Source organism: Mesocricetus auratus, unplaced genomic scaffold, assembly GCF_017639785.1.
Source record: "Mesocricetus auratus isolate SY011 unplaced genomic scaffold, BCM_Maur_2.0 Super-Scaffold_100047, whole genome shotgun sequence".
In the NCBI taxonomy this organism is placed as follows: domain Eukaryota; kingdom Metazoa; phylum Chordata; class Mammalia; order Rodentia; family Cricetidae; genus Mesocricetus; species Mesocricetus auratus.
Window position 1 is genome coordinate 6,893,443 of NW_024429224.1, and position 27,998 is coordinate 6,921,440.

At 52.5% G+C, this 27,998-nt stretch overlaps 2 protein-coding genes across 2 annotated transcripts in view; one reads left to right on the forward strand and one right to left on the reverse strand.

Moving 5' to 3' along the window:
- Positions 1-27,998, forward strand: part of Ralgps1 (Ral GEF with PH domain and SH3 binding motif 1) — a gene marked incomplete in the record, with an annotated part of 230,742 nt that overhangs the window by 118,830 nt on the left and 83,914 nt on the right.
- On the reverse strand, positions 125-27,994 carry Angptl2 (angiopoietin like 2). The gene is made up of 5 exons (XM_040735631.1): positions 27,647-27,994; positions 16,794-17,659; positions 5,191-5,384; positions 3,816-4,086; positions 125-1,800 (listed from the first exon to the last, which is right to left on the reverse strand). The coding sequence occupies exons 2-5, from the start codon at positions 17,608-17,610 to the stop codon at positions 1,601-1,603; spliced, it is 1,482 nt and encodes a 493-aa protein (XP_040591565.1). The 5' UTR covers positions 17,611-17,659; positions 27,647-27,994; the 3' UTR covers positions 125-1,600.

Consider the following 27,998-nt stretch of genomic DNA (forward strand, 5'->3'; position numbering starts at 1 on the left):
AGAGAGCTACACTGGCCAGAGGTCCCCTGGCATGGACTCCTTGTGTATGCTAGATGCTGTGTATCCTGCTTTTACTAACAGAAGCCCCAGGAAGGCATTCCTGAACAGCAGCACACGGTGTGGGTGCATCCACATAGCACTTATGGCTTTTATTGCAGATTTGTGTCATTACAAGGATAGTCTGGGAATATATTTTTAAAAAAAGACAAAAACACCTCCCTTTTATACATAAACAGAACATGCTACATGGCACACTGGGAGAAATGCTGAGGTAATAGGCATGCACCCAGATGTGGACAGTACCAAATGGCCCACAGCTCACACACCTGGCACATGTACCCACCGGGAGGGTCTCACCTTCTTGACTTATCTGTTGCTCCTGGCATGGCAGTCATGTGATACCTCTAAGCCCAGCAGGACTCTAGAAGCCACCATGCTGCAGTGCACAGCAGCCCTGAGGGCGTTGCGGCTCATGGAAAGTAGTTAGGCTTTCCTTGTGTGGCCTCGTCTTCTGGGGACAGGGTGCATATTGTTCCTTGTGAGCACGGGACCTCAAAGCTGCAGCTGTCTGGGAGTCCCAACATGTTGGCAGTGACTTCTCTCCAATGGAGTGTCTCTGGCAAGGCAGGGTACTGTTATGTGGAAGCTAAAATAATGTGGAGGCTAAAGTCTGAATGGAAGACACAAAGCTGATACAAGTCTACGTGGCCGCCACTGCGGCTCCTGGCCTGGCCTGGCCTTCCCTTTCCCAGCCGGAGCCTGAGCCCAGACTATTTCCTCCCCAAAGGCCAATGAATTGTGCCAAAAACAAAGGTCTGTGTGGCAGAAGAGGAGAGGCTAGAGGAAAAGGGAGAAGAGGACCCTTGATCTCCAGGGAGCAGCCAGAGACTAAGACACAGAAAGAAAGGTGCAGGCCGAGGGGGTAGCTGGCTGCCGGGCCATCTGGAGAAGGGGAGAATACACAGTGGAAGGGGAGTGGTTGGTCAGGTGCCCAGAGAGGTTCCCAAGGGAGAAGGCCAGGAACTGTGACGTGAGAGATGAGCGTGCGGGCATTCCAGAAAGAATCCAGGCAATGCCAAGGACTGTATTTTAAAATCGGGGCTACATGGCCTGTTGTGCCCATAGGTTCAAGGAGAGGGCAGTGAGGAAGAGCATTCTCCTGAGGGCAAAGCTGTGGTGCTGGCATCAGCATTTGAGCACGGAGTGTGGAAAAGTTAAGTGTATGTGGCAACCTCATACGCATATCTAGGAACACCACGTGTGATGTGTGTCTAAGAGCGCACACACGTGGTGGCTCATATGCATGTCTGTCATGTCTGAGGGTGTTGGCAGTTGTGTTTTCTTGGAGGGACCTAATTAAAACGCCTGCAGTTCCACCCTTCCTGGGAGTATGAGGGGCCGTCTGGTGTGTAAGAAAGCAGGAGGGACAGAGAACACTGTTCATTTCCATCATCTGACAGCGTGATTTGGAAAGCGGGGTCCAGCACCCTATCCTCCCAGCCTGAGAGGAGCTGGTGAGGAGCTGTGCTGAGGTCTGCACGGCTGGGATGGCTTCGATGGCTTCTGGTAAAGGCCGTGAGTGGCCGGGAAGGGGACAAGCTTAGTGGAAGGTGTTGGGGTTTGGCCGGATCATCATCACCACTTTCTTGAGCGAGTAAGATCCTCCTCGGAACTCAGCCCAGTAGACCCCATCTTGGTATCGGCTCCGGTAATGGCCCCCGCGATACCAGACCCCATTGAGGTTGGAGTGAGCGCAGGCATTATACCACCATCCTCCCTTCTGATAGTGGGCACAGTTTCCTGTAGGAGAGAAGGCGTGAAGAGTGTTTAGGAAGAGGTGGTTTCTCCCCATCCATGGTGTGCTCAGTGACTTCTGCGGGACCCTGAGCAGGGGTCAAAGGCTGGCCTGCCTCTGCAGCTAGCTTTATAACAGACTAGGTAGGATTACAGATAGGTGGCCTTGCCTTCCCCAGACACTGTTCTCATCTGTAAAAGGACAAAAACAATGCCCACTACACAGGACTGCTGTAAGAATAAACGAGGGTCATGGTAGCCCTTGGCCTGGGTTCCACGCAGAGGTGGCGCTGAACAAAGCGGAAGTGGTCATCTGTGAGCTGGGAAGGGAACCGTGCTGCCTGACAGTCTAAGAATTGACAGGTCTGGATGAGTCCTTTGAGAAGTGCCTGTCTTGTCCTCGCCAGCCTCAATTCCATCCAGATCCCTTTTTATGTTATTTCACTAATGGGGGTATTTCCATGAAGCTCTTGGCACTATCACATCGCCTGCATTGTGCTGCCAAGGACAAGCAGTCAGTAATACGCGTGGGCAAGGTGTGAGCAGGCATGCAGGGGCGTGGCACCCCGCAGAGGGAAGACCAGAAGAGCCCAGTCTCCTGGGCTTAGTTGGGGGTTGGGACTAAGAGGGGACCCGTTCCTCAGGGAGAGGCTTCTCCAGCAGAGGTCATGGGGCACAGACAGCTTGAGGCTGAAGCTGGGGGCCTCAGCCCCAGCCTTACCTTATTTCCAGAGTTTTTTTGGGAGCTTCTGCTGAGTCATGTCTTAATACCACCAGGACCAAGTGGTAATATTGCATTGGGCGAACAGGGAGAGCCCTTGGCATCCTCCCTCCCCACACCCTGGCCCTGGCCCTAGCCCTGTATGCCCCTGGACAGCTCCCTTACTCCCTGAGATGGCTCTCAAGTACATACATACTGCAGTTCTGTGTCCCAGCATCAGACAGATGAAGTCAACCACACTAGAGAGGACTCAGTGCAGAGCAGTAGCTGCTTCCTGGGACCCTTCCAGCAGACAGCTATGTCTCTGTGGTATGAGGACAGGCAGGTCCTGTCCCATGGGGCCCCTGAAGTTGTGAGAACTGTCTTTAGTGTGGCTGCCTTGTGGACCTGACAGTATGTAGGGACCAGGGATTGTTCGAAGCACACACTATCTCTGAGGCAGTCCCCAGAGCTCACTCCTTAGAGACAAGGTCCACCTTCGGGTCATAACTTAGTGGGAGGCTATGCAGGTTGGCCAGGTCTGCCTGGGAAGCAGAGACTCAGCCTCCAGAGCCTCAGACCTTGCTGCCTAGGGCCTCTGGATCCCATGAGATGTTCTGGGTGTTGGCTCAGGGCCACGAGTGGAGTGGAGGACGTGGTCGTGGGATGTTGACCCTCAGGGTCAAGCTGTACCTTTGCATCTTGGAATTTTCTGCATTCTCCTTTGTTTCTCATTTAATCACAACTTGGGCTTACGGTTGCACTCAGGGACAAATGACTTCTCCACCAGCTGCTTTCCTCTTAGTGGCTTTCTTACCACTCTGCATTCGTGCTACATGTAGCCAGCCAGAGTCACTGAGCAGGATCCTCAATGCCCGCTGCATCCTGACCAGAGCACCCGAGGCAGATGCTCCTGAACATTCCCTAACCTTCCAGGACACACTGTCCTTACTTCCAGATTCAAGTGTGTAGCATGCTGAGGATGCATGACTGAGGTGCTGGGGCCAGCATTGGAGTATGAAGTGGATAGCCCAGACTCTGTGGACTGTGAGTGTGTGTTCTCAGATAGAACTTGGCAGGGCATAGCCTGGAGCATGAGTGCCTTGGCCCAGGGCAATCCTCAGCTGTGAGACCTGTGTACTTCTGCCCTCCCTTTCTGTAAGTGCCGCGTGTCTGAGGGCAGTGGGTAGAAGGGGGCTTTGAGAAGCAATGTCAGGCAGCTTGGCACAGCTGTCTGTCACATGGCATCTTCCTGCTCCAGGCCCTGGAGTCAGGAGCTCTACAGTTGGTTGGTGATGTCTCATCCCCTTTCAGCACCTACCTGTGTACACGTCATGGTCCCTGTCCAGAGTGGTGAACTGTTTGCCGTTGTGCCAGGTAAAGGAGTCGCCTGCGTTGCCATGGTAGCGCCCCAGCCGCAGCTTATAGTACTCGTTCTCTGGTTCCAGGCGGAAGCTAGCATATTCTGCAAAGACCTTGCGGCCAGACCAGTCCTCCATGGTTACAAGAAGTTTGTAGTTGCCTTGGTTCGTCAGCCAGTAGATGTTCTCCAGGCCCAGCCAATATTCACCATCGATGTTCCCAAACCCTTGCTGAGGAAGACCCAGGAGAGCATGAGTGAGGAGCCTGTGTCCCAGAAATAGTCAGTACATAAGGCAGGCTTTGGTTCCAATCCCTGCTACCTGTGTATCAGACTTTGTGACTGGGTGAGTCACTGAGCCTTTGTAACCATCAATCATGTACCACTCACACATCTGAAGAGCACACCTTTTCCCTTCCTTCATGTGAGCCTGTTTCTGTCCTTACCTGAGGATTCTGTAACTTCTCAAAGACAGGATGATGTGGTCACTTGCAAGCCTGGCACCCGGAAGGCATGCAGCCAGCATTGCTCAGACAAGAGCCCTCACCTCCCCCAAGCCTCAGTTGCCTTCTCTGGAGATGGACTGTGTATGCGTGTTGTATGTAAGCGTCAGCATAGACAGGTGAGAGCTGTGACAGGCATGCTACATCCACCTGGGTCCTTCCAGGTTTGAAACCCTTGGTATGTGGTTTGGGGGCATCAGCTGAGCAGTGGCCCCCAAAGTCTTACAAGTGATTCTCAGAACCAGGCACTATCCTCAGCTTCCCTAGGATGGGTAACTTGCTGTGTTGTACCATCTCCTTGAGAGAATGGAGGCGTACAAAGAGGACCTTGAGGCTAGGCGTTAGAGGAGAGAAGCAGGAGATACACAGGCTGCCCAGGGAGAGTCAGGATGGAGGAGACTGGAGGAGCCAGCAGGACGTATGCAGAGGCATCGGAGCTGATGGGAGTTGCAGCTTTGGCTTCGCGGCCTCGCTGCAGTGGCTGTGGTACCGCGCTGTGGCTGTAAGCCGTGTGCAGGGTGCACATACAAGGGGAAGCACTTAGTGTCCTGGGAACTGGGGAACTCAGAGAATGGACCTTGCAGGTAGGGCCCAATTACGGTCACAGTTGCCTACACATGCCTTTTTGGGGAGCTTCCCAGGACCCCCTTCTAGCCCCTAAGAGCAGGATCACATTGTGGAGGCCCTGGCTAAGAGTAAGATGCTGTTTCTACTCCATCCTTTCCTGGACAGCAAATCTGATGGATTTGCAGAAACGATCCTGTCTCTGTTCTTCTGGACTGGGGGTGAGCCAGTCACCTTGCAGGCAGTGCATACAGGCCCGCTGGTCTCACCTTATAAGTCTCCCAGTTCCTGAAGAAGTTGACAGAGCCATCCAGGCGTCTCTGGATGACCGTCCAACCCCCCGGGTCATGTCTCTGGTCGCACCACACCTGCATGAGGCGGTTGGTGTTCTCGGGCTTCACCAGGTAGATAGAGCTGGTGTCGTGGCCATCCTCCAGGGCCTGCAGGCAGTCTCTCCATGGGCCTGTAGACACAAACATGTACATTGTATGACTGCATGCCACTCCAGACAGATACAACCTCCAACTGAGACCTAAGGAGCACAATTTAAAGGGGCAGGTTTTTGTTTTGTAAGTTTGGAAGCAAGAGCCTGTGCTGAGAGTCAGAAGGTCTAGGCTCACTTCTGTGCTCTCCTCACATGTGACCTATGAGAAAGGTGTTTCGTGTCTCCCGCCCTTGGTTTCTCTTGTTTGTAGACAGGAGTCATGTTTTTCTTACTCAGAGCTGTTAGGATGACAAAGGTCAGTTGGGTGGATATTCTTAGAGTGATTTTTAAAGAAACCCTTTCCTTTGTGCAGTGAGATGTATGCATACTGTGCGTGGCCACGGACATCGGGGCTGTGTGGGCTTGATGCTCTGCTTTGCCAAACGGGTTCATCGCTGTCTTCAGCAGGCAACACCAGGATTCTAGCTATCCAGATAGCTGCTGCGGATCCATCAGTCTCCAACCATGGCTCTTTCCCTCCTCCGATGATGTCCTGTGTTTTGTCATTACTCATATCACAAGAAGATATAGACTTGAGTCATCAAGATCCAGTTAAACTGGGATCTTCCTCAGTGATGACATTTCTGCAGGTTTTCAAGGGTTACCTACTAGACTGCATAAGTTAAGATAATCATCACATTTTGCTGTGGGCTTTTCAAAATGTCCTCCAGACTGCGCATGGCTAAGGTGAAATGTGCCAAGACATTTGATGTGCTTACTACTCTGTGTGCTCACTCCGAAACCATCCAGTCAGTGGCTGTAGTGGTGCACACCTGTCCGCCTACGATTTGGAGGTGGTGAAAGAGGATCAGAAGTTCAAGTTCAGCCTTTGCCTCAAAGGGAGTTCTAGGCCAGCCTAGGTAGTCAGATCCAGTCTCAGAAAACCAAAAGAAAATCCCAAATGAATAAATGAATAAATAAATAAATAAATGCATAGCTATTGAGTCCCAGCCCCCTTAGGGCTGCTGTGGGTCTTGAGAACCAGGGCAGGGCAGGGCAGGCCAGGCCAGGCCAGGCTTTCTCTGGTGGCCAGCTTCTCCAGCGCTTTAACTATAGTTCCCGAGATCCTGTCTTTCTCTGTCCACGAGTGGGGAGGGAACTGGCACTTGGGTTCACCTAGTCCACTCCGATGACTAAAGCTTGGATTTAGGTCCCTTCCTAGGCCTTATGGCAGTGTGGAGCACCCCGCTGAGCCCTTGATTTGAAACAGGAAATGGCATCAGGGAATAACCTTTGTCATTGTGCCAGTGCCAGCTTAGAGGCTGAGTCTGTGGGTTCCTTTCTTTATTCTCTAGGGGCTGCTTACACCCTTACCTTTCCCCTGCACACAGGACAAGCAGATCCCCAAGTACCCAGCCTGGGCAGAGTGTGTGACACACAAGTAGTTCCTCCCCCTCCCTTCCTCCCTCCCTGATGCCACTTCCTGCTTTTGCTCGCCCCCAGTTTCTGTCCTGGGCTAGGGGAGGCCAGACCTTCAGGAAGAACATTCAGAGAGGAGAATAAGGTTTCGTTATGTTTGGCCCAAGCCCTAGGGACTGAGACAGAGAATGAGAGTCTGTCCCTGACAGCTGGAGCAAAGCACAGTGGCGTGGGAGCCTCCCAGCTTTCCACCAGGTCAGCAGGACAGAGGGGCCACTTAATGAGAGGGCTGGGATAGCAGACAGAAGGCAAAGGAGACTACAAAATAATTCCCAGCGAAGCCGGCAGCCAGGCTCTTCCTGCATAGCCACCCAGCTCAGCACACCCCCTTCTCTTGGTTAGCATAAGTAAGAGGCAAGGCTGTCAGCATAAACAGCAAATGAAAGTCAGCCCTAAGTATAGATTGCATTGAAAGTGCGGCACCAAAAGCCTGCTGTGATGAGAAGCCTTTGTGGAGCAGGGGCGGGGCGGTGCTACCTGTGCTGCAATAAATAATGCAATGAGAATTCAGCACTAATGCACAAACAACTTGGTGACAAATCTGTCATCCTTAAGCTTGGATAATGCCACAGAGGGCCAAAGAGAGCATCCAGATTTGGGTAAAGAGTCTGGGGCTGAGGAAGTATGAGGTTGGGGAAAGATTACTGTTGTGGTGTTGGGGGCACTGGGGTCAAATCTTAGTGGCTTTGCTTCCACTGTGATTTTAGGCAGGTTCCTCAGTAAGCCCTTAGTTTTTACTGCTGTGACTCAGAAAGAGCACTAGCCGTCCTGTGGGTCTCAGTCCAGGGGCTAGGTGGAAGTCTCTCTCCCCTTCCATACAAGCTTGATATGTTAGAAGCGGTACAACCTCTTCCTTGAGACACACATGCTGTTTGCTCTTGAGTTTCCAAAACCAAGTATAGTTTAACAGACAGACAGACACACACACACACACGCGCGCTCGCGCGCACGCACACCCTATTAATAGGTATTCTCTACCACGAATGTTTTAGGTCAGGGTCCGCGAAGGCCACAAAGCTGCACTGCAGCCGACAATGAGAATCTTTTTGTTGAGTGCCTGCCGCCAAGCATGGAGAGTGCAGTGGGCGAAGCGTCTTCTGGCGCAGAGCATGTGGCCAGTGGTGTTTGCCTTGGCTCCCCTTCTGAGAGGCAGCTCTGCCCACAGCACCAGGCCAACACTAACCCGGCGGCACCTAGGCTCACCTCTATAAAGACCATATTTACACCGTAGTCAGAATGTTCCACATGAAGGGCAGTGTGGCTGCCGCAGTCAGCAGATCCGTGTGGTTCCCTGGAGAGGGGCAGAGGCCGGGCTGGGGGAGGGATGCTGGCACATGGGACCCAAGATGTGCAGGTCTCAGGCCTTGGAGTGCTGGGACTGGCCCTGGGAATTTTGAAATTACTTGGCCAGGAGTAATTGATTTCTCAGCAAATCACCTGGTATTGATTGGTGTGGTGGTCTAAGCTCTGCTCTCCTCTCTGGCATTCCTGATTGAGACATCCTAGGTACAGGGTACATAGTCACCATGGAAAACATTGGTTGCCTTCCTGGTAAAGGCAAGTTGAGGCTGGCTGCCAGGCTAGACCCAAGTGTAGCATCATGCTTTGTCACTTGAGAATGACCGGCCTCAGCTGGATTTACTCAGTCCTTGCAGTGAGGCTCCGGTGCCTGCACCAACACATCTGAAGGCTCTTGGGAAGCCGAGCCTCCCAGAGCTAGTCAGCAGTTGGTGGTGTCTTCTCCCAAGCCCAGTCCCTGAGCCTCAGGACATGATGGCCTTAGGCTGAGTACACAATCCCCGTGAGTGTTCCTGAGAGTGCTTTAGTCCTGATGTCACCCTAGGGTACGGCTAGGACACCTTCCTTATGTCGGAACCCGGTGTGGTTTTCCGTTCTTAATGGTCTAGCTCCATTGAGTCTCCTTGCCAACAGAAATGACCAGATATTAAAATTGGATCTAGTTTGTCCTACTCCAATTTACCCATTTAATGTCAAGGCAAGTGTGTCTTGTAGGTGTGAGTCCACCCTAGCAAGTGGCAGGCCCCTGCGTATCCTGAACAGGCCTGAAGACAGACCCTGTAAAGGGCATGGGAACAGTTTTGTTTGGTAGTGCTTGAGTCTCATTTTTCAAGAATTTTGGTAAAATCATAGTCCATGTCAATGACTACCTTTCAGTGAAGCAGGGTACAAACAGTGGCCTAAAGACAGGAACAGTCTGCAAGTTGCCAAAGTTGTTGGCAATGTGCAAACCATTTTTCCATACAGTGGGGGTGAGGGTGCAAATGAACTCACTCTGTCCTCAGCACTGAGCTTAGGGCAGAGCTTTGAGGAGTCTGTGAAAATGTCTGAAACCTAAACATCTCACTGGCTTTCAAGATGCGAAGAGAAGTACGAAATAAAAATTTATTAGCCTATGATTAAACTCCTACAAAGTGTACACCCATCTTGTCGAATTCGTTGGTTATTAACTTTAGACTCCATAAAAGATGTTCTTACTTTGGGAAACAATTTGTAGCTTAGATTTTTCTCACTTCCCAAGAATTCCTGAGCAGGCCTGATGTTTACTGAGAAATCAGAGCCAACCATAAATTAATCGAGTTACTCCTGGCCAAATAATTTCAAAAGCAGACTTATTCAAACTCTTTCAAAATCGTTACAGTAAAAATTATATTGGATGTGTGAGGTGGGTGCACTTCAGTGCATCTGATACAGCTCCAGGTCTCCCAAGAACCCTTAGGGCCCATGAAGGGCTTCCAGGGCCCCGCCTGCCTGTTTGACCTCAAAATAAATAATGCTGCTCTGCTGAAGTGTCCAGTGGTCGTCTCAGGCTGAGAAGCAGGTACCCACTCAGGATTCCATCAGGGCAGCTGGGTAGGAGAGATGGGGGTTTAAACAACTTAGGAAAGAGGTGGGGTTAGGGGTGGAGCCCAGGGCCAGAGATCTGGCTTAGCATTCTTTGGACCCTGGGTTTCTACCTTCACCCGGTGGGGGGTAGAACAGGACTGCAAGAGAGAGGAGAGGGAGGGAGAGAGAAGTGGCTAGGCTAGCAGGGTCCTGGAAGTCTCACTTTACACAGGTGAGCACCCCTTCCGGGCTTCAAGGATCAGGGTAGAGCCTGCCTTCTCCAGTGCCGCTGCTGGTGGCCCCCAACACTGCCCGGGTGAGGTGGTCATTGGACATGAAGGGCGGCTCACTGTTGAGTGCAGTCACATCACGGAAGTATTTATCAGAGCCAGGACTCTCGGCCCACAGGTGCTGAACAAGTGGCCAGTGGCCCTGTGGTCAGCAACCTATGGCCCCTTTCCGAGGAAGGGGGCAGCTTTCTTCATTGGCTCTCCTTAAGGAACCCATGTTGGCTTTCCCTGGTCACCTTTTATCTCCCATATGCTCACAAAGTCCTCTTTGTCCTCTGTTCTGCCATTTGACCCTGCAACTAGACCACAAGCCATTGGTATGTAATTTGTGGCCCTTTGGCCCTTTTCTCTACCTGAAACAGGACATTTGCCTAGCATTGAGTCCAGTCTTCATGGCTTCCTGACGCTTGGTGACCGTGGCTGAGAGAAGTTCTTCAGGGCCTCAGCCCATTGCCACCTGCTCTTGAAAGCCTTTCCCAGCCCCGGAAGGACTGCTTCATTGTGCCCAGGCTCCCTAAATGCCTTTGTATTTACCTCTTTTAGAATAAGGTATGAGTGGCTACTACCATGTCTCAGAGAACTGTCACCAGCCAACCATTGCATCTTTCCCTCAGAGCCCCGGGACCGGTGCACAAGTCTGTCTCCGGCACCAGGCTCCTCCCTCCCATCACAGTGTGCTGTGTTGCCATCCAGTTAGGGCTGTAGATGTGTTCCCAGTAGGTGGTGGTAGGCTGCTGTGGGGCCGGTGCCTTCTCAGGGTGGTGAGCTGTGTACAAAAGTCCCTACACCTGCCTCTGCCTGCCCCATCTTCACAGGAATATAAGCTGCATTTCTTTACCTCCCTCAGCTTGAGAATCTTCTGCAAACAGACTCCCATGGCAGATGGTCAACTACATCCAGAACAAATCCTACAGAGGGGATCGTTTCTGTGGGGAAGTCTGGGGCAGACTAAATGCAGACAAGGCCTTGTGTCTGAGCAGCGCCTGTCTGTCCTGGTCTTTTAAGAACTACTCCTAAGAAGATCACATAGGCCAACTAATTTCTTTTTTTTTTTTTTGGTTTTACGAGACAGGGTTTCTCTGTATTGTTTTGGAGGCTGTCGGTCCAGGCTGGCCTCGAACTCATGGAGATATGTCTACCTCTGACTCCCGAGTGCTGGGATTAAAGGCATGCGCCACCACCGCCCGGCTAGGCCAACTAATTTCAATTAAAGAAAAGCATTTAATTACAGTCTTTGTCATTTAAACTAATATTTGGTTTTCTTGCCATTTTTCTATGTATACGGTAATCTTAACCTAAAATTTTGTATTTAAAGAGGGAGAGTCACTTATCCTTTTAAAGAGAGCAGTAATGACATTAGGGCTGGGGTCTGCAGCTCCATCCTGCTGACACTCAGGTGAGGACCGCCTGGGTGATTGCCAAGGCCCTTTCCATCCAGATCACCCCAGGGATACGGAAGCTAAGGCAGCAGTGCTGGGCGGTCAGGGAGCGACCCTCCCCTGTGCCCCTCGAGCAGGCTCCTGCAACCCTCCTTAGCAAAGTGTTCATCATTACCTTATCATACACTTGATCGTCGGGCTTGGCGGACATCATGGTTTAGACACACCGCAGTGCAGTGAATTGGCGGTCTGCACGAGTCCTGCGGAGTCACCGAGTAAATTCACCACAGTGATCCATTCATGTGGCAAGCTGGCCACAGACGCCTGATCCTTAGCATTTCCTCAGTTACTTCTGGCTTGCCAAGTGCCAAACTGTTGTTATTTTCAGGCCCTGAGATGCCAAATGCCCAACGCATAATAGTCACAAAGTTGATAGTTTATCTCCTGCAAATAGCCAGGGCCTTCAGCCCACTGTCATTCTTGGAAAGTGGCCCAAGGGGTGGCAAGATAGCTGTGGGTCATACTCAAAGAGCTCTTTGTCATCAGTTCCCCCAGACCTCTAGAGAGGGAGGATGTGAGGAAGATGGTCCTGGAACCTCTAGTGGCTTTGCTCAGGCAGAAGCTAGCAAAGAATGTTCTTAAATGTCTGCTCCAATGAGCTTTGGATATCTTAATTCATTAAGGAAACAATTTAGAAAGAGGAGAATACAATGCAGGAGAAACAGTACACATTGTAGGGCAGCAGACCAGGTGGCTTTCCCTTCAGTGTCTGCAGCCCCACAGGCTAAGTCAAAACCAGGGCTAACCTGTCACCCCTTACCCTCAGTGTCACGTCCCACCTCCCCAGCCCTGTTACCTTGGACCCAGTCCTTTTCCCTGCATGGTATTCATGTGACCTGCAGGAAGGAGGGGACGATGGGGTGACCTGCAGAAAGGAGGGGGCAGTGGGGTGACCTGCAGAAAGGAGGGGGCAATGGGGTGACCTGCAGGAAGGAGGAGACATGGGGGTGACCTGCAGAAAGGAGGGGACCGGTCGTTCTAAGACATGCTGCTGTGCTGGGAGCATGCTCTGCATGCATATTTCCTATCTCAGAGGACAGGTGAAGTAGAACCAGGGAAGACAATCTGCCTAGGAAAGCGCCCTTGGTCAGCTTGTCTAAGCGCTAGCGGCCAAGGATGAGAAGGTGGTGTGTAAATGTACATTGTAAATGTACATGAAGCAGTGAGGTCCTGAGAAGGGGTCGTAACATGGAAAGCAGGAATTTGGGCCCAGCTGTCTGTGAAAGGCTGGTATGTAACCCAGGGGTGTGTCCAAACCTGATTGATGGGAGTCTTCCTAATGCCCATCTCCTGGACATCAACTATGTGTCCTTGTTGCTGTGTATTGGCTCCGAGGACTGAGGCAGAGTGCCTTGTTCTGCCTGGTATGGCTGCAGCTGCTGTGTTAGTGTGGCATTGTAAGCCTCCCCAAACCCCCACTTGCATACACATGAAACTATGACAGAAGGTAGGTCTGTAGTGGCCAATGTAAGTCAGATATTCCTAGAAGAGTTTTCCCACACTGGTATCCAAGGTGCTCCCTGGATGAGCCACTTGCTAGATTTGTAATTGTGGCTAAGTGATAGTGAACCTCGCTCTCCTGGCAATTACAAGTCCAATGACCCATTCCTACTCTGCACCAAGAGGCTGTATGACAGGGAGGCCATGCTAGGGACCAAGGTGCCTCAGCAGTTCTATTTCATGACTTTAGGGCTCCTCCTTTATTCCTGAAGAAACTTGCTAAGCAGGAGAGGAACTAGCTAGAAGTGCCCGTGCCTGCTGATTTTTAAAGACCTCTTCCCAGCAAGGCCGTGCCGTGCTACCAGGGACTAGCAGTGCTGTGCTTCCTAGCCATCTCCACAGAGGACTTTGTGACCAGAGACTGGCGTGTGGCAGCTGCCTGGGGTGGGCTCAGCTGCCCTTTTCCTGTGTCATTTGCCAACAGCAGCAGGACCTAACAGGAAAGAGCCATTAGTTGGCCATTGGCCCAGGCCTTGCTCTAAGCATCATCCAAACCAAAATGGCTCTTTCTAGCCAGCCCTGAGGGAGGCAGGACAATGCGTAGGTGTGAAGCCAGGGAGGCTAGGCTATGGACTACCTGGGTTCCTCATCCTAGCTCCTAGCAGGCGTCTGGCCAGCCTGTCACTGTCTGACTGTGGCTGCCCTGGCCGTCTGGGGAAGGGCATGATGCTTCCTGAGCAGCCACAAAGAGCAATGGCTCTGAACTTGCTAGAGGGAAGCCAAAGGCTATGATGGCCTAAGTGTAAAGGTTTGATTGCAAAGGTGTGCCTGGCTGAGTGACGGGTAGCATGTCAAGGCTCTGTTGCGGAGAACACAGAGGAATTGATCTTTCAGGACCGGAATCTGCCTTGGCTGGAAGGGCTGATAAAGCTCTCTGCCCATTGGTTGGGGCAAAGCTCAGTGCTGGAGACTTATCTTCTTTTTCCTTCCGATTCAGCCCAAGCCTAGGAAAGGCAGAGCCTTCCCCCTGCCACCTCCCTCCCTCCTCCCAGCTCCATCTGCTTTTGTGTAGACACTCAGTGGTGGGATAGACCTGCATTTGTGGAGGCTTTGCTGATACACAGAGGAAGAGAAAGAGAGACATCGGAGTATACGCGGGTCATCTCGTGCCTTGTGCTTCCTTAGACAGTCCAATGAATGCACATGGGGCTTTAGATACAGCAGACTACAGGTACCACGTCCTGTGCGGGATCGTAGTCAGCTGGACTTCAGGGCCATTCGAGAGACTTGTAGCAGGGCGATGCCCTTGGGCCTTTTACAGACCGACTCCCACCAAGGGCCAACTAGTAACTGGATATCCCAACTCCCTGGTATACCTGATAAACTTACAAAGCCTTCAGGGTGCAAGACAGCGTGTCACCTCTGAGCCATTCATGCCCTCCAGTAGGACTTGGTCATGCCACCTCAGTGACTCCATAGTCCCTCACCTTCCTCTCTGCAAGGCACTGAGCACACTGGGGTATTTTGTACAGAGGCAGGACAATGCTCATTGTATTCCTGGTATTTTGTTATGCTGGCTTCATAAATTCCCACTGCATTCCAGAAATGTTGGCCCTTCCAGAGAAATCTTGTCAGACCTGCTGTGTGGAGTTTGGGGAACAGAAGTGGTTGGGGGCAGTATAGATTCCAGACACTTTCACACACCTGCCACCTTCTCTGCACTGAGTTCCTGGGGCCCCAGGACCATTGTCTTCACCAAGTCAAAGGAGGCCCAGGAAATTTTGGCAACCCCCTCATGATATCATAGCACGTAGTATTTTCACGACAGATCCCTGTGAGGCTGTGACTCTTGTCACCATCTACTCATTTGAAGAAAGTTAAGGCTCAGAGGAGTTCAGAACAGAACAAAAACTTGTATACATTTATTTTTGAACTCCATATATAGAGAAGCTCAAGGATGACTTTGAGCTTCTGATCCTCCTGGCTCTACTCTCTGAATTCTAGGGTTACATACACATGCCACCATACCTGGTTTTATGCATCACAGGGATCGAACCCAGTGCTTCATGTATGCTAAGCAAACACTACCAAATGAGCTACATTTCCAGCCAGTTTAAATAGCTTTCTCATGAGCAGATAGGGGAAAGGGGTGCAGTCCAAATGTAGATCCAGGTGTTTATCCCCAATTTGTTCTGGCTCAGGAATGTTCTGAGATGGTTAAGTTAGAAACCAGAAATCCTGAGTTGAAAGGCAATCTGGAGACTGTGACACCAGCCTGGCTGCAAACACATCTGAGCCTTCATATGTTGCCCAAGGGCACGTTTCCCCTCTGGGAGTTCTGTCAGGACACAGAGCACACTCCGCCCTCTCCCTTGCCTCTGAGGTAAACCAGGTGTGGATGCAGATGGCATGATCATCGGGCATTGCACACCAGGGCCGAAGACAAACTGTTTACCCTGGTCTTTTTGTCTTAAGATGCAAAGACCATGATCCAAGGAGGCTGTTCCCTCAGGCCCAGTGCCACACACACATTCTGCAGTGTTTCATGTCCTAGAACTGTCAGTTGGGAACAGATTAAAATAAAGCCTACCCAGAGCCTTGGATGAGGAATACAGAGACAGGAAGATGACTTGTCTCCTGCTCAGCAGCAGAGGAAGCAGGATTTCAACCCAGGACAGTCCACTCCAGTGGACTGCTCGCCACCCCCACATCCAGTCCGGGTCTGTCTTTCCCTCAAGGTGCTTTGACAGGTGCTGTGCCCTGACCCTAGCTCCCCGGCCACCACAGGCTCGTCCATCCTTCATCTACCCACTGGCCACCCTCCTACACACAGGTTTGGCTCATACTACTGTTTATTTTTTAAAGTGTGAAATAGATACGAAACAGGATTTTTTTTTTCAGTAAAAATGTCTCCTTGCCAACAAGGAAGTTAGTACTCCGTCTTAGGTTAACTTTTGCAGAGATGAGTTCAGGTAGCACATATGGAAAATAACAGTGCCTAGATAAAGGAGAAGCCAAGCTCCACAGACTGGCCCCCTTGAGGGCAGTCCTGTAGCCGGCTCCCCCGAAACTGAGGATTGCCAGAGTCTGAAGCAGAGGCCAGCTTGGACCCAAAGTAAAGGCCCAAGCATGTTGAGCTTGTGAACGGGTTACTCAACCTGTGCCCAAGGAGCTGCAAGCCCAATCAGGTGATTCCCATGAAAATCCCAGGGGAGGATTTTGGTTACACTTCCCAGGGTATGTTCCATGGACTCCATTCTTCCATGACAGTGTCCTGAGAATCCCAGATTAGCATGGCATGTATGTTGAGAGTGTATGAAACCCTTGTTGAAAACTAGGCAGCAACTGATCAAAGGAAACTCACAGTCTTTGGCAAGAGATCCTTCTGGTCCCTGCCCCTATGAAGCTTTTTTTTTTGGTGGTGGGGGTGTTTACGAGACAGGGTTTCTCTGTATTGTTTTAGAGGCTGTCGGTCCAGCCCGGCTTCAAACTCACAGAGATCCGCCTGCCTCTGCCTCCCGAGTGCTGGGATTAAAGGCATGCGCCACCACTGCCCGGCGTCCCATGAAGCTTTAACTTTGAACTTAATAGCACTCTCCCACTGGCCTACGGCTTGTCAGGTGACATTTATAAAATAGTAGCTCTTGACCCTGCACATGTGTGTGAGCCCACAGGTGAGACACACTGGCCACTAAGGACAACTGCAAAGCCTCGAAATATCCAAGCCTGGGTTCTTGGAGACCACAGAGCTGACACATGTCCACAGTCGCTGGCTTCTGGGCTCTGTCCTCTACCACCTTATAGGAGCAGTGCAGTCCCTCACGCACACCCACCCAACCCCACTGGCTCCAGCATGCAAGTCCTGAGCTGGCCTCAATTGGACAAGACTCTTCCCCTAGTGGAAGCATGGAGCCTGGCTCGGGGGCCTGTGTGAGCTGGGCTCCTGAAGAACTTACCTGATGGCTTATCGGTGGAAGATGGGAGGCTAGTGAGAGTAGGCATGGTGGGCAGAGGGGGCGGCAGCACCTTCAGGTTCTGGTCACTCTGGATCTCGTTGGTGGAGATCTGGTTGATGATGCGGTTGTAAGTGGGTGGTTGGTAGACCCGAGGTGGGGTGGCTGGGGGTGGCTGGGGCACGGGCCTGGCAGCAGGTACCCGCTGGCAGTGCTCCTCAAGCTGGGCGATGACCTCCGACTGGTTGTGGGCCAGCATGGCCAGGTGTTGGAACTTGTGCTCCAGGTCCTTGTACTTACTAGCCAGCTGTAGCATGTCGGCCGTCTGGTTGAGGATCCTGTTCTCCAGCTGGGAGAGCTCCAGTGCGTTGTCCCGCTTGCGAATGATCTCGTGCAAGAGCTGCATGTACAGCTGTGTGACCCGAGAGTTCATGTTGCGGCTCTCCTTACGCAGCAGCTTCACCTCGCTCACGATGCCCCCGTCCACCTCCACCAGCTGCTGCAGGGTCTCGATCTGCCGCTTCTGCTTAAGCAGCTCGTTGTTGAGCAGCTCCAGCTCCTGCTTGTGCACGCGGTTCTCCAGGTGCACCTCGGGCTCCTTGGAGTTGACACAGATGGCACCCGTGACCCGCTGCTGGGGCACGATGAAAGTGTAGGTGCACTTGTCCGGAGACTCACCGGCCCGCTTGTACCTGTTGAGGTAAATGTACTCTCTCTGCGAGCCGTCCTCTGCGCCCTCAGCATCACCCTCTGGACCTGCAGCAGCTCCAATTGTGGCCAGCAATCCAAGCCACCAGCAGGTCACACACAGTGACCTCATGGTCCTTGCGGTGTGGTAGTTGATCTTTATGAATGAAATCTCTGAAAGCCTAAGAGTGGAGAAATGGAGTCAGTGACAGCCGCATCCCTGCCATTGGCCTGGGTCAGACAGGACATCACCCAGATACATTTTGGGGAGGCTACATTCCACTATCGTGGAGTCAGAGAGAGAACAGTTGTCCTGGAAGCATCGGGAATATGCCACTCCCAGAGCCCAAGAGCTTGACACTGGGCATGGAGGTTTGGAGGAGTGTCCAGTCTGTCTCCCCTGCCTTGGGACTCTGACTTCCCATTTCTGTCTTCTGTGCTCTCGTATCCCTGAGCTTTCCCCGTGTTCTGCCTATCTCAGCCCTGCCGGACCTATGTTCTCTAAGGGTCTCTCTCGACCTCCTGTTCCTAGACTGCAGCATTGAGAAGGCTTTTCAGCAAGGGTTTGCTAAATGAGTGAGCCGCTAGACACGAAATGGAGTGCACTCATTTAGTAGTGGACATTGTCCATAGAAGGATGCATCCTGTCACATGGCTCCGGTCTATGTGTTTGCCAAGCTACAGAGCTCCCAACGAGAGCATCTGACCTCTTCTTAACCCAAATGCTGTAACAGCCCATGACTTCAGGGTCCCCATCATTGCAGCGAGATTAAATCAGGAAGGAACAGAATGTAGGGACGTGTCCGGCTTGTTTTTTAGATAGTATGTCCCTTCCCCATACGTCCATCCCACATTACAATGTGCCAGACAGTGTGCTGGACGCTGGGGATATGGCTGCCCTCACACCTCATGGGGCTTTCCCATCACCAGAGCTCCCAAGAACTGGAAGAAGGAAGGTCACGTGCTATGAAAGGGTATGACAGCGCCCTGACCTAATAGAGGGGTCAGGAGCACTTCCCTGAGAAAGTGACCTTTACACTGACTCTTGAGGGATGAGTGGGAGTCAGATAGGCCAAGAGGGACGTTAGGATGTGCCCGGGACCACTTCCCTGTGCTCTTGCAGTGTTCTTTGATGGTAGCTTCTCTGCTTTTTAATTTTACAACATATATTTATGTGTGTGTGCGTGTGTGAGTATGCACGTGTGTGTGTGTGTGTGTGTGTAGGGGCACAATTGCCTTAGCACACTTGTAGAGATCAGAGGACAACTTGCAGGAGTCCGTTCTCTCCTCCTACCTTGTCTGTTCCTGTCACCAACCTCAAGTCGTTGGGCTCGGTGGCAAGAACTCTTATTTACTAGTCCATCTCACCAGCCCTAGAGACTCTTATTCCATATCACAAAGCGGGAACCCGAGACTCAGTTTTCAAGTCTTCAGATCACAAGGCTAGAAGGTGCATAGCCAGAATTCAGCCCGGGCTGACTGCTGTTAGCAGTGGAAGGCCACCAGCATCACCACTCATGCACTCCATTCGAATCTGCTGAACGCCTGCTGTGGCACAGCGTCCAATGGAAGCCTCTCCTGGGGCACCCTGGCTGCAGGCTTTACTGTGACCCAGCCAATGGGCAGCTGTAGATCAGACCCTGTTCTCCATGGGGCTGTTTTCTACTGAAGTCCAGAGCCCATGCTTGGACAGTCAGAGGGCCCATTGGGCCAGGCAGAGAGAGTATTTAGTGGAGGACTACTCTATAGAGGGGTGGGGCTTTAGTTTGACAGTGTTTGCTTGGTTTCCAAAGCTTTGACTCCTTGGGAGTTTGTGTCGTGCCCCCCCACCCGCCACTGCAGGAAAATGGGGAGAAGCTGGGCTCCAGGCTAGGGTGGGCCCTCCTGCCGCACCTTCTGTGGGCAGCTCACCTGCCTACTTGGTGACAAACACCTCTGTGCTGAGGCCAAGAACCTGCCAGAATGCCAGGGAGGCACCTTGGCACCAGAGAAAAGACTTGGTTCTAAGCATTCCCGGACATCCAAGCCCGGAGGCTGTGCCATGCTGTTTATTGAGTTTGGTCCCTTCCTAGGTGTGGGTCCTCACCGCCATTGTCTTGGGACTTGAGATCCTGAAGACTGAGTACCTCTTCTGTGAAATGGGGTGGTATAGCCCACATTGCACATTGGGTAAAGAAATGTGAGGGTACAATGTTGTGGTAGCCATGATAGCAAGAACAGCAAAACACCACTAAGAAGCACAGAGGATGGCTGCACTGTGGGTAGCGTGCCGTTGACTTCTTAGAGAAAATATCACCAATGGCCCACATCCTAGAGGACCTAGGTCCAAGCCACAAAGCTGCTCAGACCAAGTTCTGACCCTCTGGGCAGCTGCCCAGGGCTGGCACACGGTGAGTGGCTGGGGACTCACAGGTGTGGTCACTGGACCCCTTTGCCTGAAAGAACATCGCTAGCAAACCAAACTCAACAACTGCCACTCACACATGTTCTGATCGCTCCAAATCCCGGAGTCTTATCTGTATTGTACCTGACTTAAAGGTAAGGAAGTGTAATCTCAAAAAGATGTGAAGTCACGGACCAGCTAGTATTAGAGCCAGTGAGTCACCAAGTGTTCTGGTGGAGTCTGGGCTCACAGCTCCATCTCCAGGGGCCTGAGCTTGGTGGGGTAGTTGGAGTCCAGTGCCTTACAGAAAGGAACAGAAGAACAGAGTCCCTTGCTAGGGACTTGCCCACACGCTGGTTCATCAGTAGTGTTAGTGACCAGTGTCGGTACTTGACCTCCGGTCAGGCAGGGTGTCCCGCCTGGAGACACGCAGCAGGTAAGGTCCAAGTTGGACCACCAAGGGGCTCACACCAGGCTCTGCTCCTCATGCAGCCTTGGCCTCCCTAGCAAGCATTTGTTTTCCCTAAGGATTCTAACCTATCTTCTGCTAGTTTGGCAGTTCCGAATGGGCAATAATGAGTCTGTTTACTTTTCTTTCTTGATATTTATTCAGCTAATTGCATCCCAAGAGAAGTAACCCCCCAGCATTCCAGCCGTCTTGGGCTGGGGACTAGCTCAACTCTAGTCAAAGTGCCCCTCCTTGCTTTCTCCCATGACCAACAAAGAAAAGCAAACCAACTGTTTTCCTTGGCTTAGAAATTAAAATAAAAACACGGATCCGAATCACTTTTCCACATTGTGTGGTGAGGAGTTTCCATTGTGCCGGGCTTCCCTCTCCCCACCAGCCAGGCTTCAGTGACCACGTGGCAGGATGGCCTCTGCTCAGGGGGAGGTGGCCTCCCTGAGCCTGTGTCTCACCCAGCCTCCAGGGGGCTGCATTTGAGAGGCCCCATTGGCCTATGTGGTGGGGGCACAGGCTCCATGTCTACATCCCTCTTGCTGTCATAACACTGTAGCCCAGGCAGTGGTCTGTTCTGTGGAAGAAGCGTCATTCCTGTGACCCAGAGCTGTCTCCTGCCCCATGGCGGAAGCTACTGGCTTGGGATATACTTCTGAGTTCTTATCTCAAAGATTAGGAATGAGAAAAGTTCAAATCAAAAAAATAACTCTAACCAATTATTTCTGTGATCCAAGCATTTGTATCACGTCACTGAATCTTCCCAGCAACCCTTTGGCAAGAGCCCATTGCTTCAGGGCAGCCGTGTAGTTAGGTGCTGGGGCCCACCCGTGTCCTAGGTAACAGCAGGGCAATTTTCCCGTTGACTCCCAACATGCCGAGGTGCTTCGCTGGCTAGCTCTGCCATTCTAGGGGACACAGTCACGGTCCTAAGTCATGGAAATACTAGATAACAGAGTCAGGCAGCAGGTGTACGGAACACACCACAGCATGCCTGCTATGGAAGTGGCAGTGTGCCAGGGAACCCCCAGAAGAAGCCTTGTGACCCTCTAGGCAGCAGGGGGCCGGGAGTGTTCTTGGGGTCTGCAGGACTGGCTCTTGGGGGGTGCTCTCCTGGTCCATTCAGGCTGTAGTCTGCTGGAAGAGTACGCTGCTCTACCTGAGCTATTACTGTACTGCCAGTTGTGAGCACGCACCCAAGGAGGCATCCCAGACTTACTGGAGACCTGAGGAGTGACCTCTGCCAAGGTCACGAGGCCCACCTGTGCCTAGCTGCCCTGCCCTTCAGCTTCTGGGAATCTAGAGACTCCAGCTGTGTCTGAGTGAGTCTGAAGGACCAGAGCATGAGTGGAAATGGCAAGTCCAAGACCAAGCCAGCAGAGAGCACAGCAGACACTTAAACACCAGCAAATGGTTATTCTTACAAAAGCTGCAGAAAGGTCTGGTATGCCTGCAGAGTGGTATCCAAGCCAGCGACTGGCCCCGGAAAAGGAGGGAACCAACTGCAGAGAAAGTCTCAAAACGAGCCATCAGGTTGAGTATGTGGTCATAGTGTTAAGAATAATGGCTGTCCTTGGTTGTACATGTGTGTACCACATGCTCTGTCCCGCTGGCTCTCACAGCTCTATATGTAGATGGCCCCAGGTATGGGTTGACCAGCTTGAAGCTGGTTATCCTCTGTAATTTTTATTAATAGCACCCAGGCAGCACCTGATGAAGGAGGCAGGTCATACCTGTATTGGGCAATGAGGAAAGCCGAGGGTCACCTGGAGTAAACATCAGGACCCAGATTTGATGGTCACTGCAGCCCCGCGCCCTCACTCCAAGGTCACCTTTCCAACCAGTAGGAATAAAAGACACCTGTTTGTCTGATTGTCTAATGGCGCGGATGAGGTTGCTTTTTACTGTTGACCAGATGATGAGCAGACATGACTTTCAAGTCAGTGCAAGAGTGAGTCTTTTTGGATGTTAGAAAGAGCCTCTTGGTTCTGTGAGCAGTGAGACCCTGGAATGGGTATCACTGATGAACGGTGGTAGACTCACCTTGGACAATCTGGAGAAGGAAGTGTGTATCATTTGTTCTCCATGATTCACCCCCAGCCTGGAGGCCAGGGAGGGAATAACCAGTCTCCAAAGGCCACCCTTCTCAACCCAGGATTCTGTGAATCATCCCTCACCAGCAGGCCATGAGGGCCCCAGGGAGGCTGCAGCCATCTCCCCACTTGCGCAGCTTAGCAGTCACAGACCTTTATGTAAGTCCTCTCCATTCAGTTTCCATCACCCACTGGCTTAGCCTTCCCATCTACCAGTCATTACGCCTGGCTCCGTCCTGAGATCAGCCCTGTTGTGGGCAACATGGACAGAGGCGTGAACCAGAGCAGAGAAACTGGGATCACATCCTTCAGCTATGCCTGGAGAAGTGATGGGAGTGGGGTGTGGCATGCCTGATGTCCCAGGCTCTCATGGGCATGCCACAGACGAGCTGCCGGCTTCCAGGGAAGGCTGAATGTATGGAGGCAAGCTGTGGTCATCCCTTGAGATTGCAGGGCAGAGGGTGTGTGGTTAGGCTTGCCTATGCCAGGGGGACAAGGATACTGCTGTTGTTTTTCCTTGCTGCATTATTTGGGAACTGTTTTGAGGTTCCCCCATAGTCCACACACTGACCTCTCTGTGCCAAGAGTCATGGCCAGCAGAGCAGAGGCAAGAGTGTCTGCAGAAGCCATTTGAGAGTCCAGATTCTGAGTTGGCCGCTGCACTTCCTGAAATACCTAGTGTGTGTGTACTGGAGCCCCATATGGGGGGGGGGTTAGGGCTGAGGCTGGCTGCACGGCGCTGCCCTGGGTGGCTTCCTGGAAAACCTGGGTATTGCCCAGAGCTTTTCTTGTGAGCCCAGCTGAGTAGCTGGCATGGGGGTCACTTCAGCCAACAGGGATGGGCGCATCCGTTGAGCCTCAGGATGAGCGCTTTCCTGCCTCCCTCAAGCATCCCAGGCACCCTGTAAGCAGGGACTGCCATTACCCCCATTTCAAAGATGAACACACAGAGATATGGGGTGAGGACAAGGACCAGAGCTGCCAGATGGTGGGGCTGGGCTCTGAGCCAGCTTTCGCACCCATGTGCTCAAAAGTGGACTTAAGACAGAGTCTGGCCAGGTGTTGGTGGCGCGCGCCTTTAATCCCAGCACTCGGGAGGCAGAGGCAGGCGGATCTCTGTGAGTTTGAGGCCAGCTTGGTCTACAAGAGCTAGTCCCAGGACAGCCTCCAAAGCCACAGAGAAACCCCGTCTCGAAAAAAAAAAAAAAAAAGACAGAATCTGATGTTGTCCAAGTGGGCCAGGAGCCGGCTGAGGCTGGCATGACCTTGAGACTCCTGACCCTCCAGCTGCTCTGCTGCAGTGTCAGGTCCTGTGGCCAGCTCCCCAGTTTAGGAGGTGTTGGGGAATTAAACCCAGGTCATTTGGTGTGCTAGGCCAACATACTACTCCGTAATTCACTCATACACACTTGCAGGTCTGAATAAAACTCAGATGGCATCAGGTCATCGTCCTTACAGGCACCTTGCCTTCACATGCTTTCTTCCTGGAGAACCTTCTCCTGCAGTCTTTGTTCCTAAGGTGGGTCTTCTTAAGGCCACCATCTCCACACCAGAGCTCAGACTGTCCTGGTTGGCTCCCAGAGTGTGGGCTTCTTAGAATCCCCTAAGAATACCAGGCCCCTAGTGTAGCATCTGGGCAAATAGATGCCAAGGGCTACATGCAGTCCTTCTATTTTCCTGGCCAGTCATGAGAGAGAGCAGGAAGGAGATGCGGCTCCTGTGCTTAGGGGGCCACAGTAGCAGGCACTCCAAATGCTGATGGCAACACTCAGGGGAGCCACAGGGTCCTGTGATGGAGCCAGGACGGGGGAGAGAAGGGAGGTCGAGCTTTCCCTCAGGGTCCATGGTCGGTATGACTGAGAGCTAGGCCTGTGGTTCGCCTCATGGCTCATGGACTCATCCATCCTGCAGATCTTCTCTGCTGTCTGAGTGGGTTCTGGAGGTTCAGTTAGCAGGGAAAGGAAATACAGCCTTCCACGGCAGGGGCTGTGTGAGGATCAATCCCTGGCAGGACTTTGGCATTCTGCAAACCAGGAATCCCTGGGAGGTGAGGATAAGAGTTCCTTCTGGGCTTTTCTGTGGTGGTCTCAGTTGCCTATTTGAGGACTGACAGCGGCCAAGCCTCCAGGGCCGCTGGCCCCAAGACAGGCTGGTTTTACCAGGGAATGGACCTGCACAATGGCTTGATTGTCAGAGGCCTGGCTCCCCACCCAGCATCTTAGCATTCCTGTGATCAGAATGTGTCTCACAGCGATGTGCACAGGGAGCAGGGTGCGATAACCCCTCCCTCAAGCAGTTGATGAGTCAGTCATCAGAAGCAGGGTTCAGCTTTCTCACAGAAACTCCCCCAAGTAAGGTTTCTGGCGTGTCACATAAGTTTACAGAAAAGATCCACCTCTCCGTACATTAGCTCTTTCTGGAGATTTCTACTACATGGTTGTGCCAGATGACTGTGGGCTTGGCTAGAGCATCCAGGTTAGAGCTGAAATGTTTCTTTCGGCCCACTGATGGAGAAACCATGGAAGAGGTGCTATGTTTCTGCACCTCGGTTTTCACCTCTGTACCTTTGGGACAGTGCTGCTCATCTTGGGGACCCTCTCAGATCCCAGAGCCACCTCTTATGACTTATGCCATCTGCTGGGTGTTCATGGAATTATTTACCACCTGCCTGCCTCATTCCTCTAGGCTTAGGTTCCACTGTGTGCACTTTAAGTCTAGAATATCCCAGATGAAGCAGGCCATGATTCAGTGAGAGGCCGGAGGCTGGCTGCCTGTCCTGGAGGGCCTTCTGTCTGCTCTGCTTGTTTCCAGGTGCCTGATGCTGCCTCAGGAACTGTTAGGTGAGAACGGGGTAGGTAGGTGGTGAGCTCCCACATAGCAGCCCTGTAGGATCTCCCCAGATGCTGATGAGAGAATGCCTTCATCCGTCTGGTCACGTGGGCGAATGTTTACCCAAGCACTGGCCCTCACATGCAGGGAGTTGGGGATGGTGTTAGGTTGTAGGGACGATGTGGAGTACGCAGCCGCGCTTTCTATGATGCAGATGTGGAGAAAGCGTGCGCTTGGGAACCGTAGTTCTAGGTTCAAGTCCCATGGTCACAAGCTGTCATGTTAGGCAGGTTGACCTTCCTGAGCTTCATTCTTCCATCTGAAAAGGGCGTGCTAAAACCAGAACCCATTTCCTAGAGCAAGGGTAGGGATGGCATGAGATAAAGTGCCTGCTCGCTAAGCCCAGTGGGCAACTCTGTGGACCTTTGTGGGCTCACAAAGTCACAACTTCTGTCCAGCCGGAGCTGCGTGCAGAGGCCAGAGAGCCACCAAGTCCAGACTGTGGCAGGAAACCTTCAGTGTCACCCACCCCAGGAGCCCGGGCTGGAAGGCACACGCTGCACGGCCACTTTCCAAATGCCTCTGAAAACTTCGGGGTGGGTTTGGCACTCTGGGGGCCGGAGGAGAAAACCTGCTGCCCCTGGGCTCAGAGACACTGGTACTGTGTGGCACTAGTCCTCTGCCTGTCCCTTTGTAAGACAGGTGTGACTGGCAGTCCTCTTAGGGGACCACGGAAGCTCCATGCTCCTGTCCCCTGAGGTTCTGACAGGGATGCTGGTAAGCGGACCAGGAGCATCCAGGATGGTGCAGGGTATCACTGCCTGCAAGGTTAGCATTGGAGGTTTTGTATGTTTCCCTAGAGTGTACTTCTAGGATGCAAAAATGCTTACAGGTGGCCTCAAACTGAAGTCCTAGATACAAAGCCCTCACCCCTTGATACAGTTCCTCATGTTGTAGTGACCCCCCAAACATAAAATTATCTTGCTGCTGCTTTATAACAGTTATGAATTGTAACAGGGTTTGAGAACTGCTGCCTTAGCAGAGTATGTGCAGGGCAGGGAAAGAGTTGGGGTGCTTGTTCTCCCCTGTGGGCAGTTCTGGTGATTGGGCTCTCGATAGCTGGTGTTCAGTTTTTAGAAGGCTTTGTACACAGGCACTGGACTAAGGGCAAAGGTCTCATGTGCTGCACCTAGAGAACAATGATGTGTGACTCGGCGGCCCTGAAGTCACTGTGCTGTGGACATGGTTAGGTGTGTGTTGTGGAGTAGCTGCACGTGCCTGCTCATCTACTACACCAAGCTGGGTGTTCCATTTCACAGATCAGGAAACTGAGGCTTAGGAATTCACTTATCTTCCAGAGCCACTGAGCTAACACTCAGAAGAGCTCAGACTTGGAGCCAGCTCATAATCTCCACCATACTCTGCCTGTACTCGTGTGGAGAGCATTGAGCTAGCTGGTGTTCTCAGTCTTCTTCCCAGCCCCCGTGGAAACGGATCTTTTTCTGAGTAATCACACTGCCCTCTGGGAACTCTCGTAATCCCACAGCAGAGGCAATAGCTGGCCTGTGACACAGATGTCACAGGGAGAGGGAAGGGACCAGCAGAAAATTTGTTTGGAAATTATCTCATGCGAGTGTTTTCAGGGGACTCTGTATGTGGCGCCTGTAGTGTCCCCTCATAAAGCTGCCGGGCAAAGCATGTCCTCCAGTTTCTCAGCATACCCTGCTAGTTGGAGACCTGGGGGCCATCTGCTGTGTCCTTGAGCACAGAGGGAAAGTCAGGACAGCACTTTGCCCCACTGACAGAAACTTGGAAGTGACATGTTCTGTCCTGCACAGGACGCCTCTGCTCCTGGCCCGCTGGGAGCCTGTCTGTGAGCAGACACAGCCCGGCCCGGCACGGGGCACTTTCTGAAAGAGGGCTCCCACTGCCTCAGGTCTGGCTCACACGTGCTTCAGCCTTAGCATACTCTCTCGCCTGGGTGTGCAGGAGCCCAGAACGTAACACAACTTGCCAGGTCCTCCGCTACCCTGCAGCTCCCAGCCTGCTGCCCGCTCAAGTCCGCACCTACACACATACGTGTACCCGCTACCACCCAGTGTCTGACAGCCACTCGGGGTCACCGCACATGCTCGTTATCTGAAAGAGCTGCGTGGGGTCCACCAGCGAAGTCCTCAACGTCCGGCCCCACACGCCTGTGTGTGCTCCAGCACCACCCTGCCCAGTGCTCACAGTCCTCTGCCTAGTCCGATGCTTGCTTTGGCTCCAAGTAAAAGCAACGTATGACCCCCTGTGGGGTCCAGCTGCACACCCCCAGATGGAGGGAGGAGTCAGGGTCGCTCACCCCTGGCCCATCCACCGCAAGCCCCCTTCCCCTGGCTGCTGCAGTTGAGAGCTGGCCCCTTACCTCTCTTCTCCTGCTCGCCTCTGGCTCAGAGCCTCACATGCTTCACAGTGCCATCAGCGGGGCAGCCTGGCCATGGCCTCCACGAGGGGTCCCAAGCCTCAGGCTGCTCTGGCAGCCTTGACTTACTGGCCTCTGCTGGCAACACCCTCTGCTCTCAGAGGCTCTCGGGGATGGGGCTCGCTGGGGTGTCTCTGGGGCTGCTCCTCCTCACAGTGTGGCCTGCAGCTGCCTCAGTGCATGCTCCTGGCAGGTCCTGGGTCCGGCAGCAGCTCTCAGGGCTTGGGGTCCATCCTCAGGCCGACCCAGCAGCCTCAGTTGAACTCCGGGTTCTTTGTGGAGCCTTTACATGCCG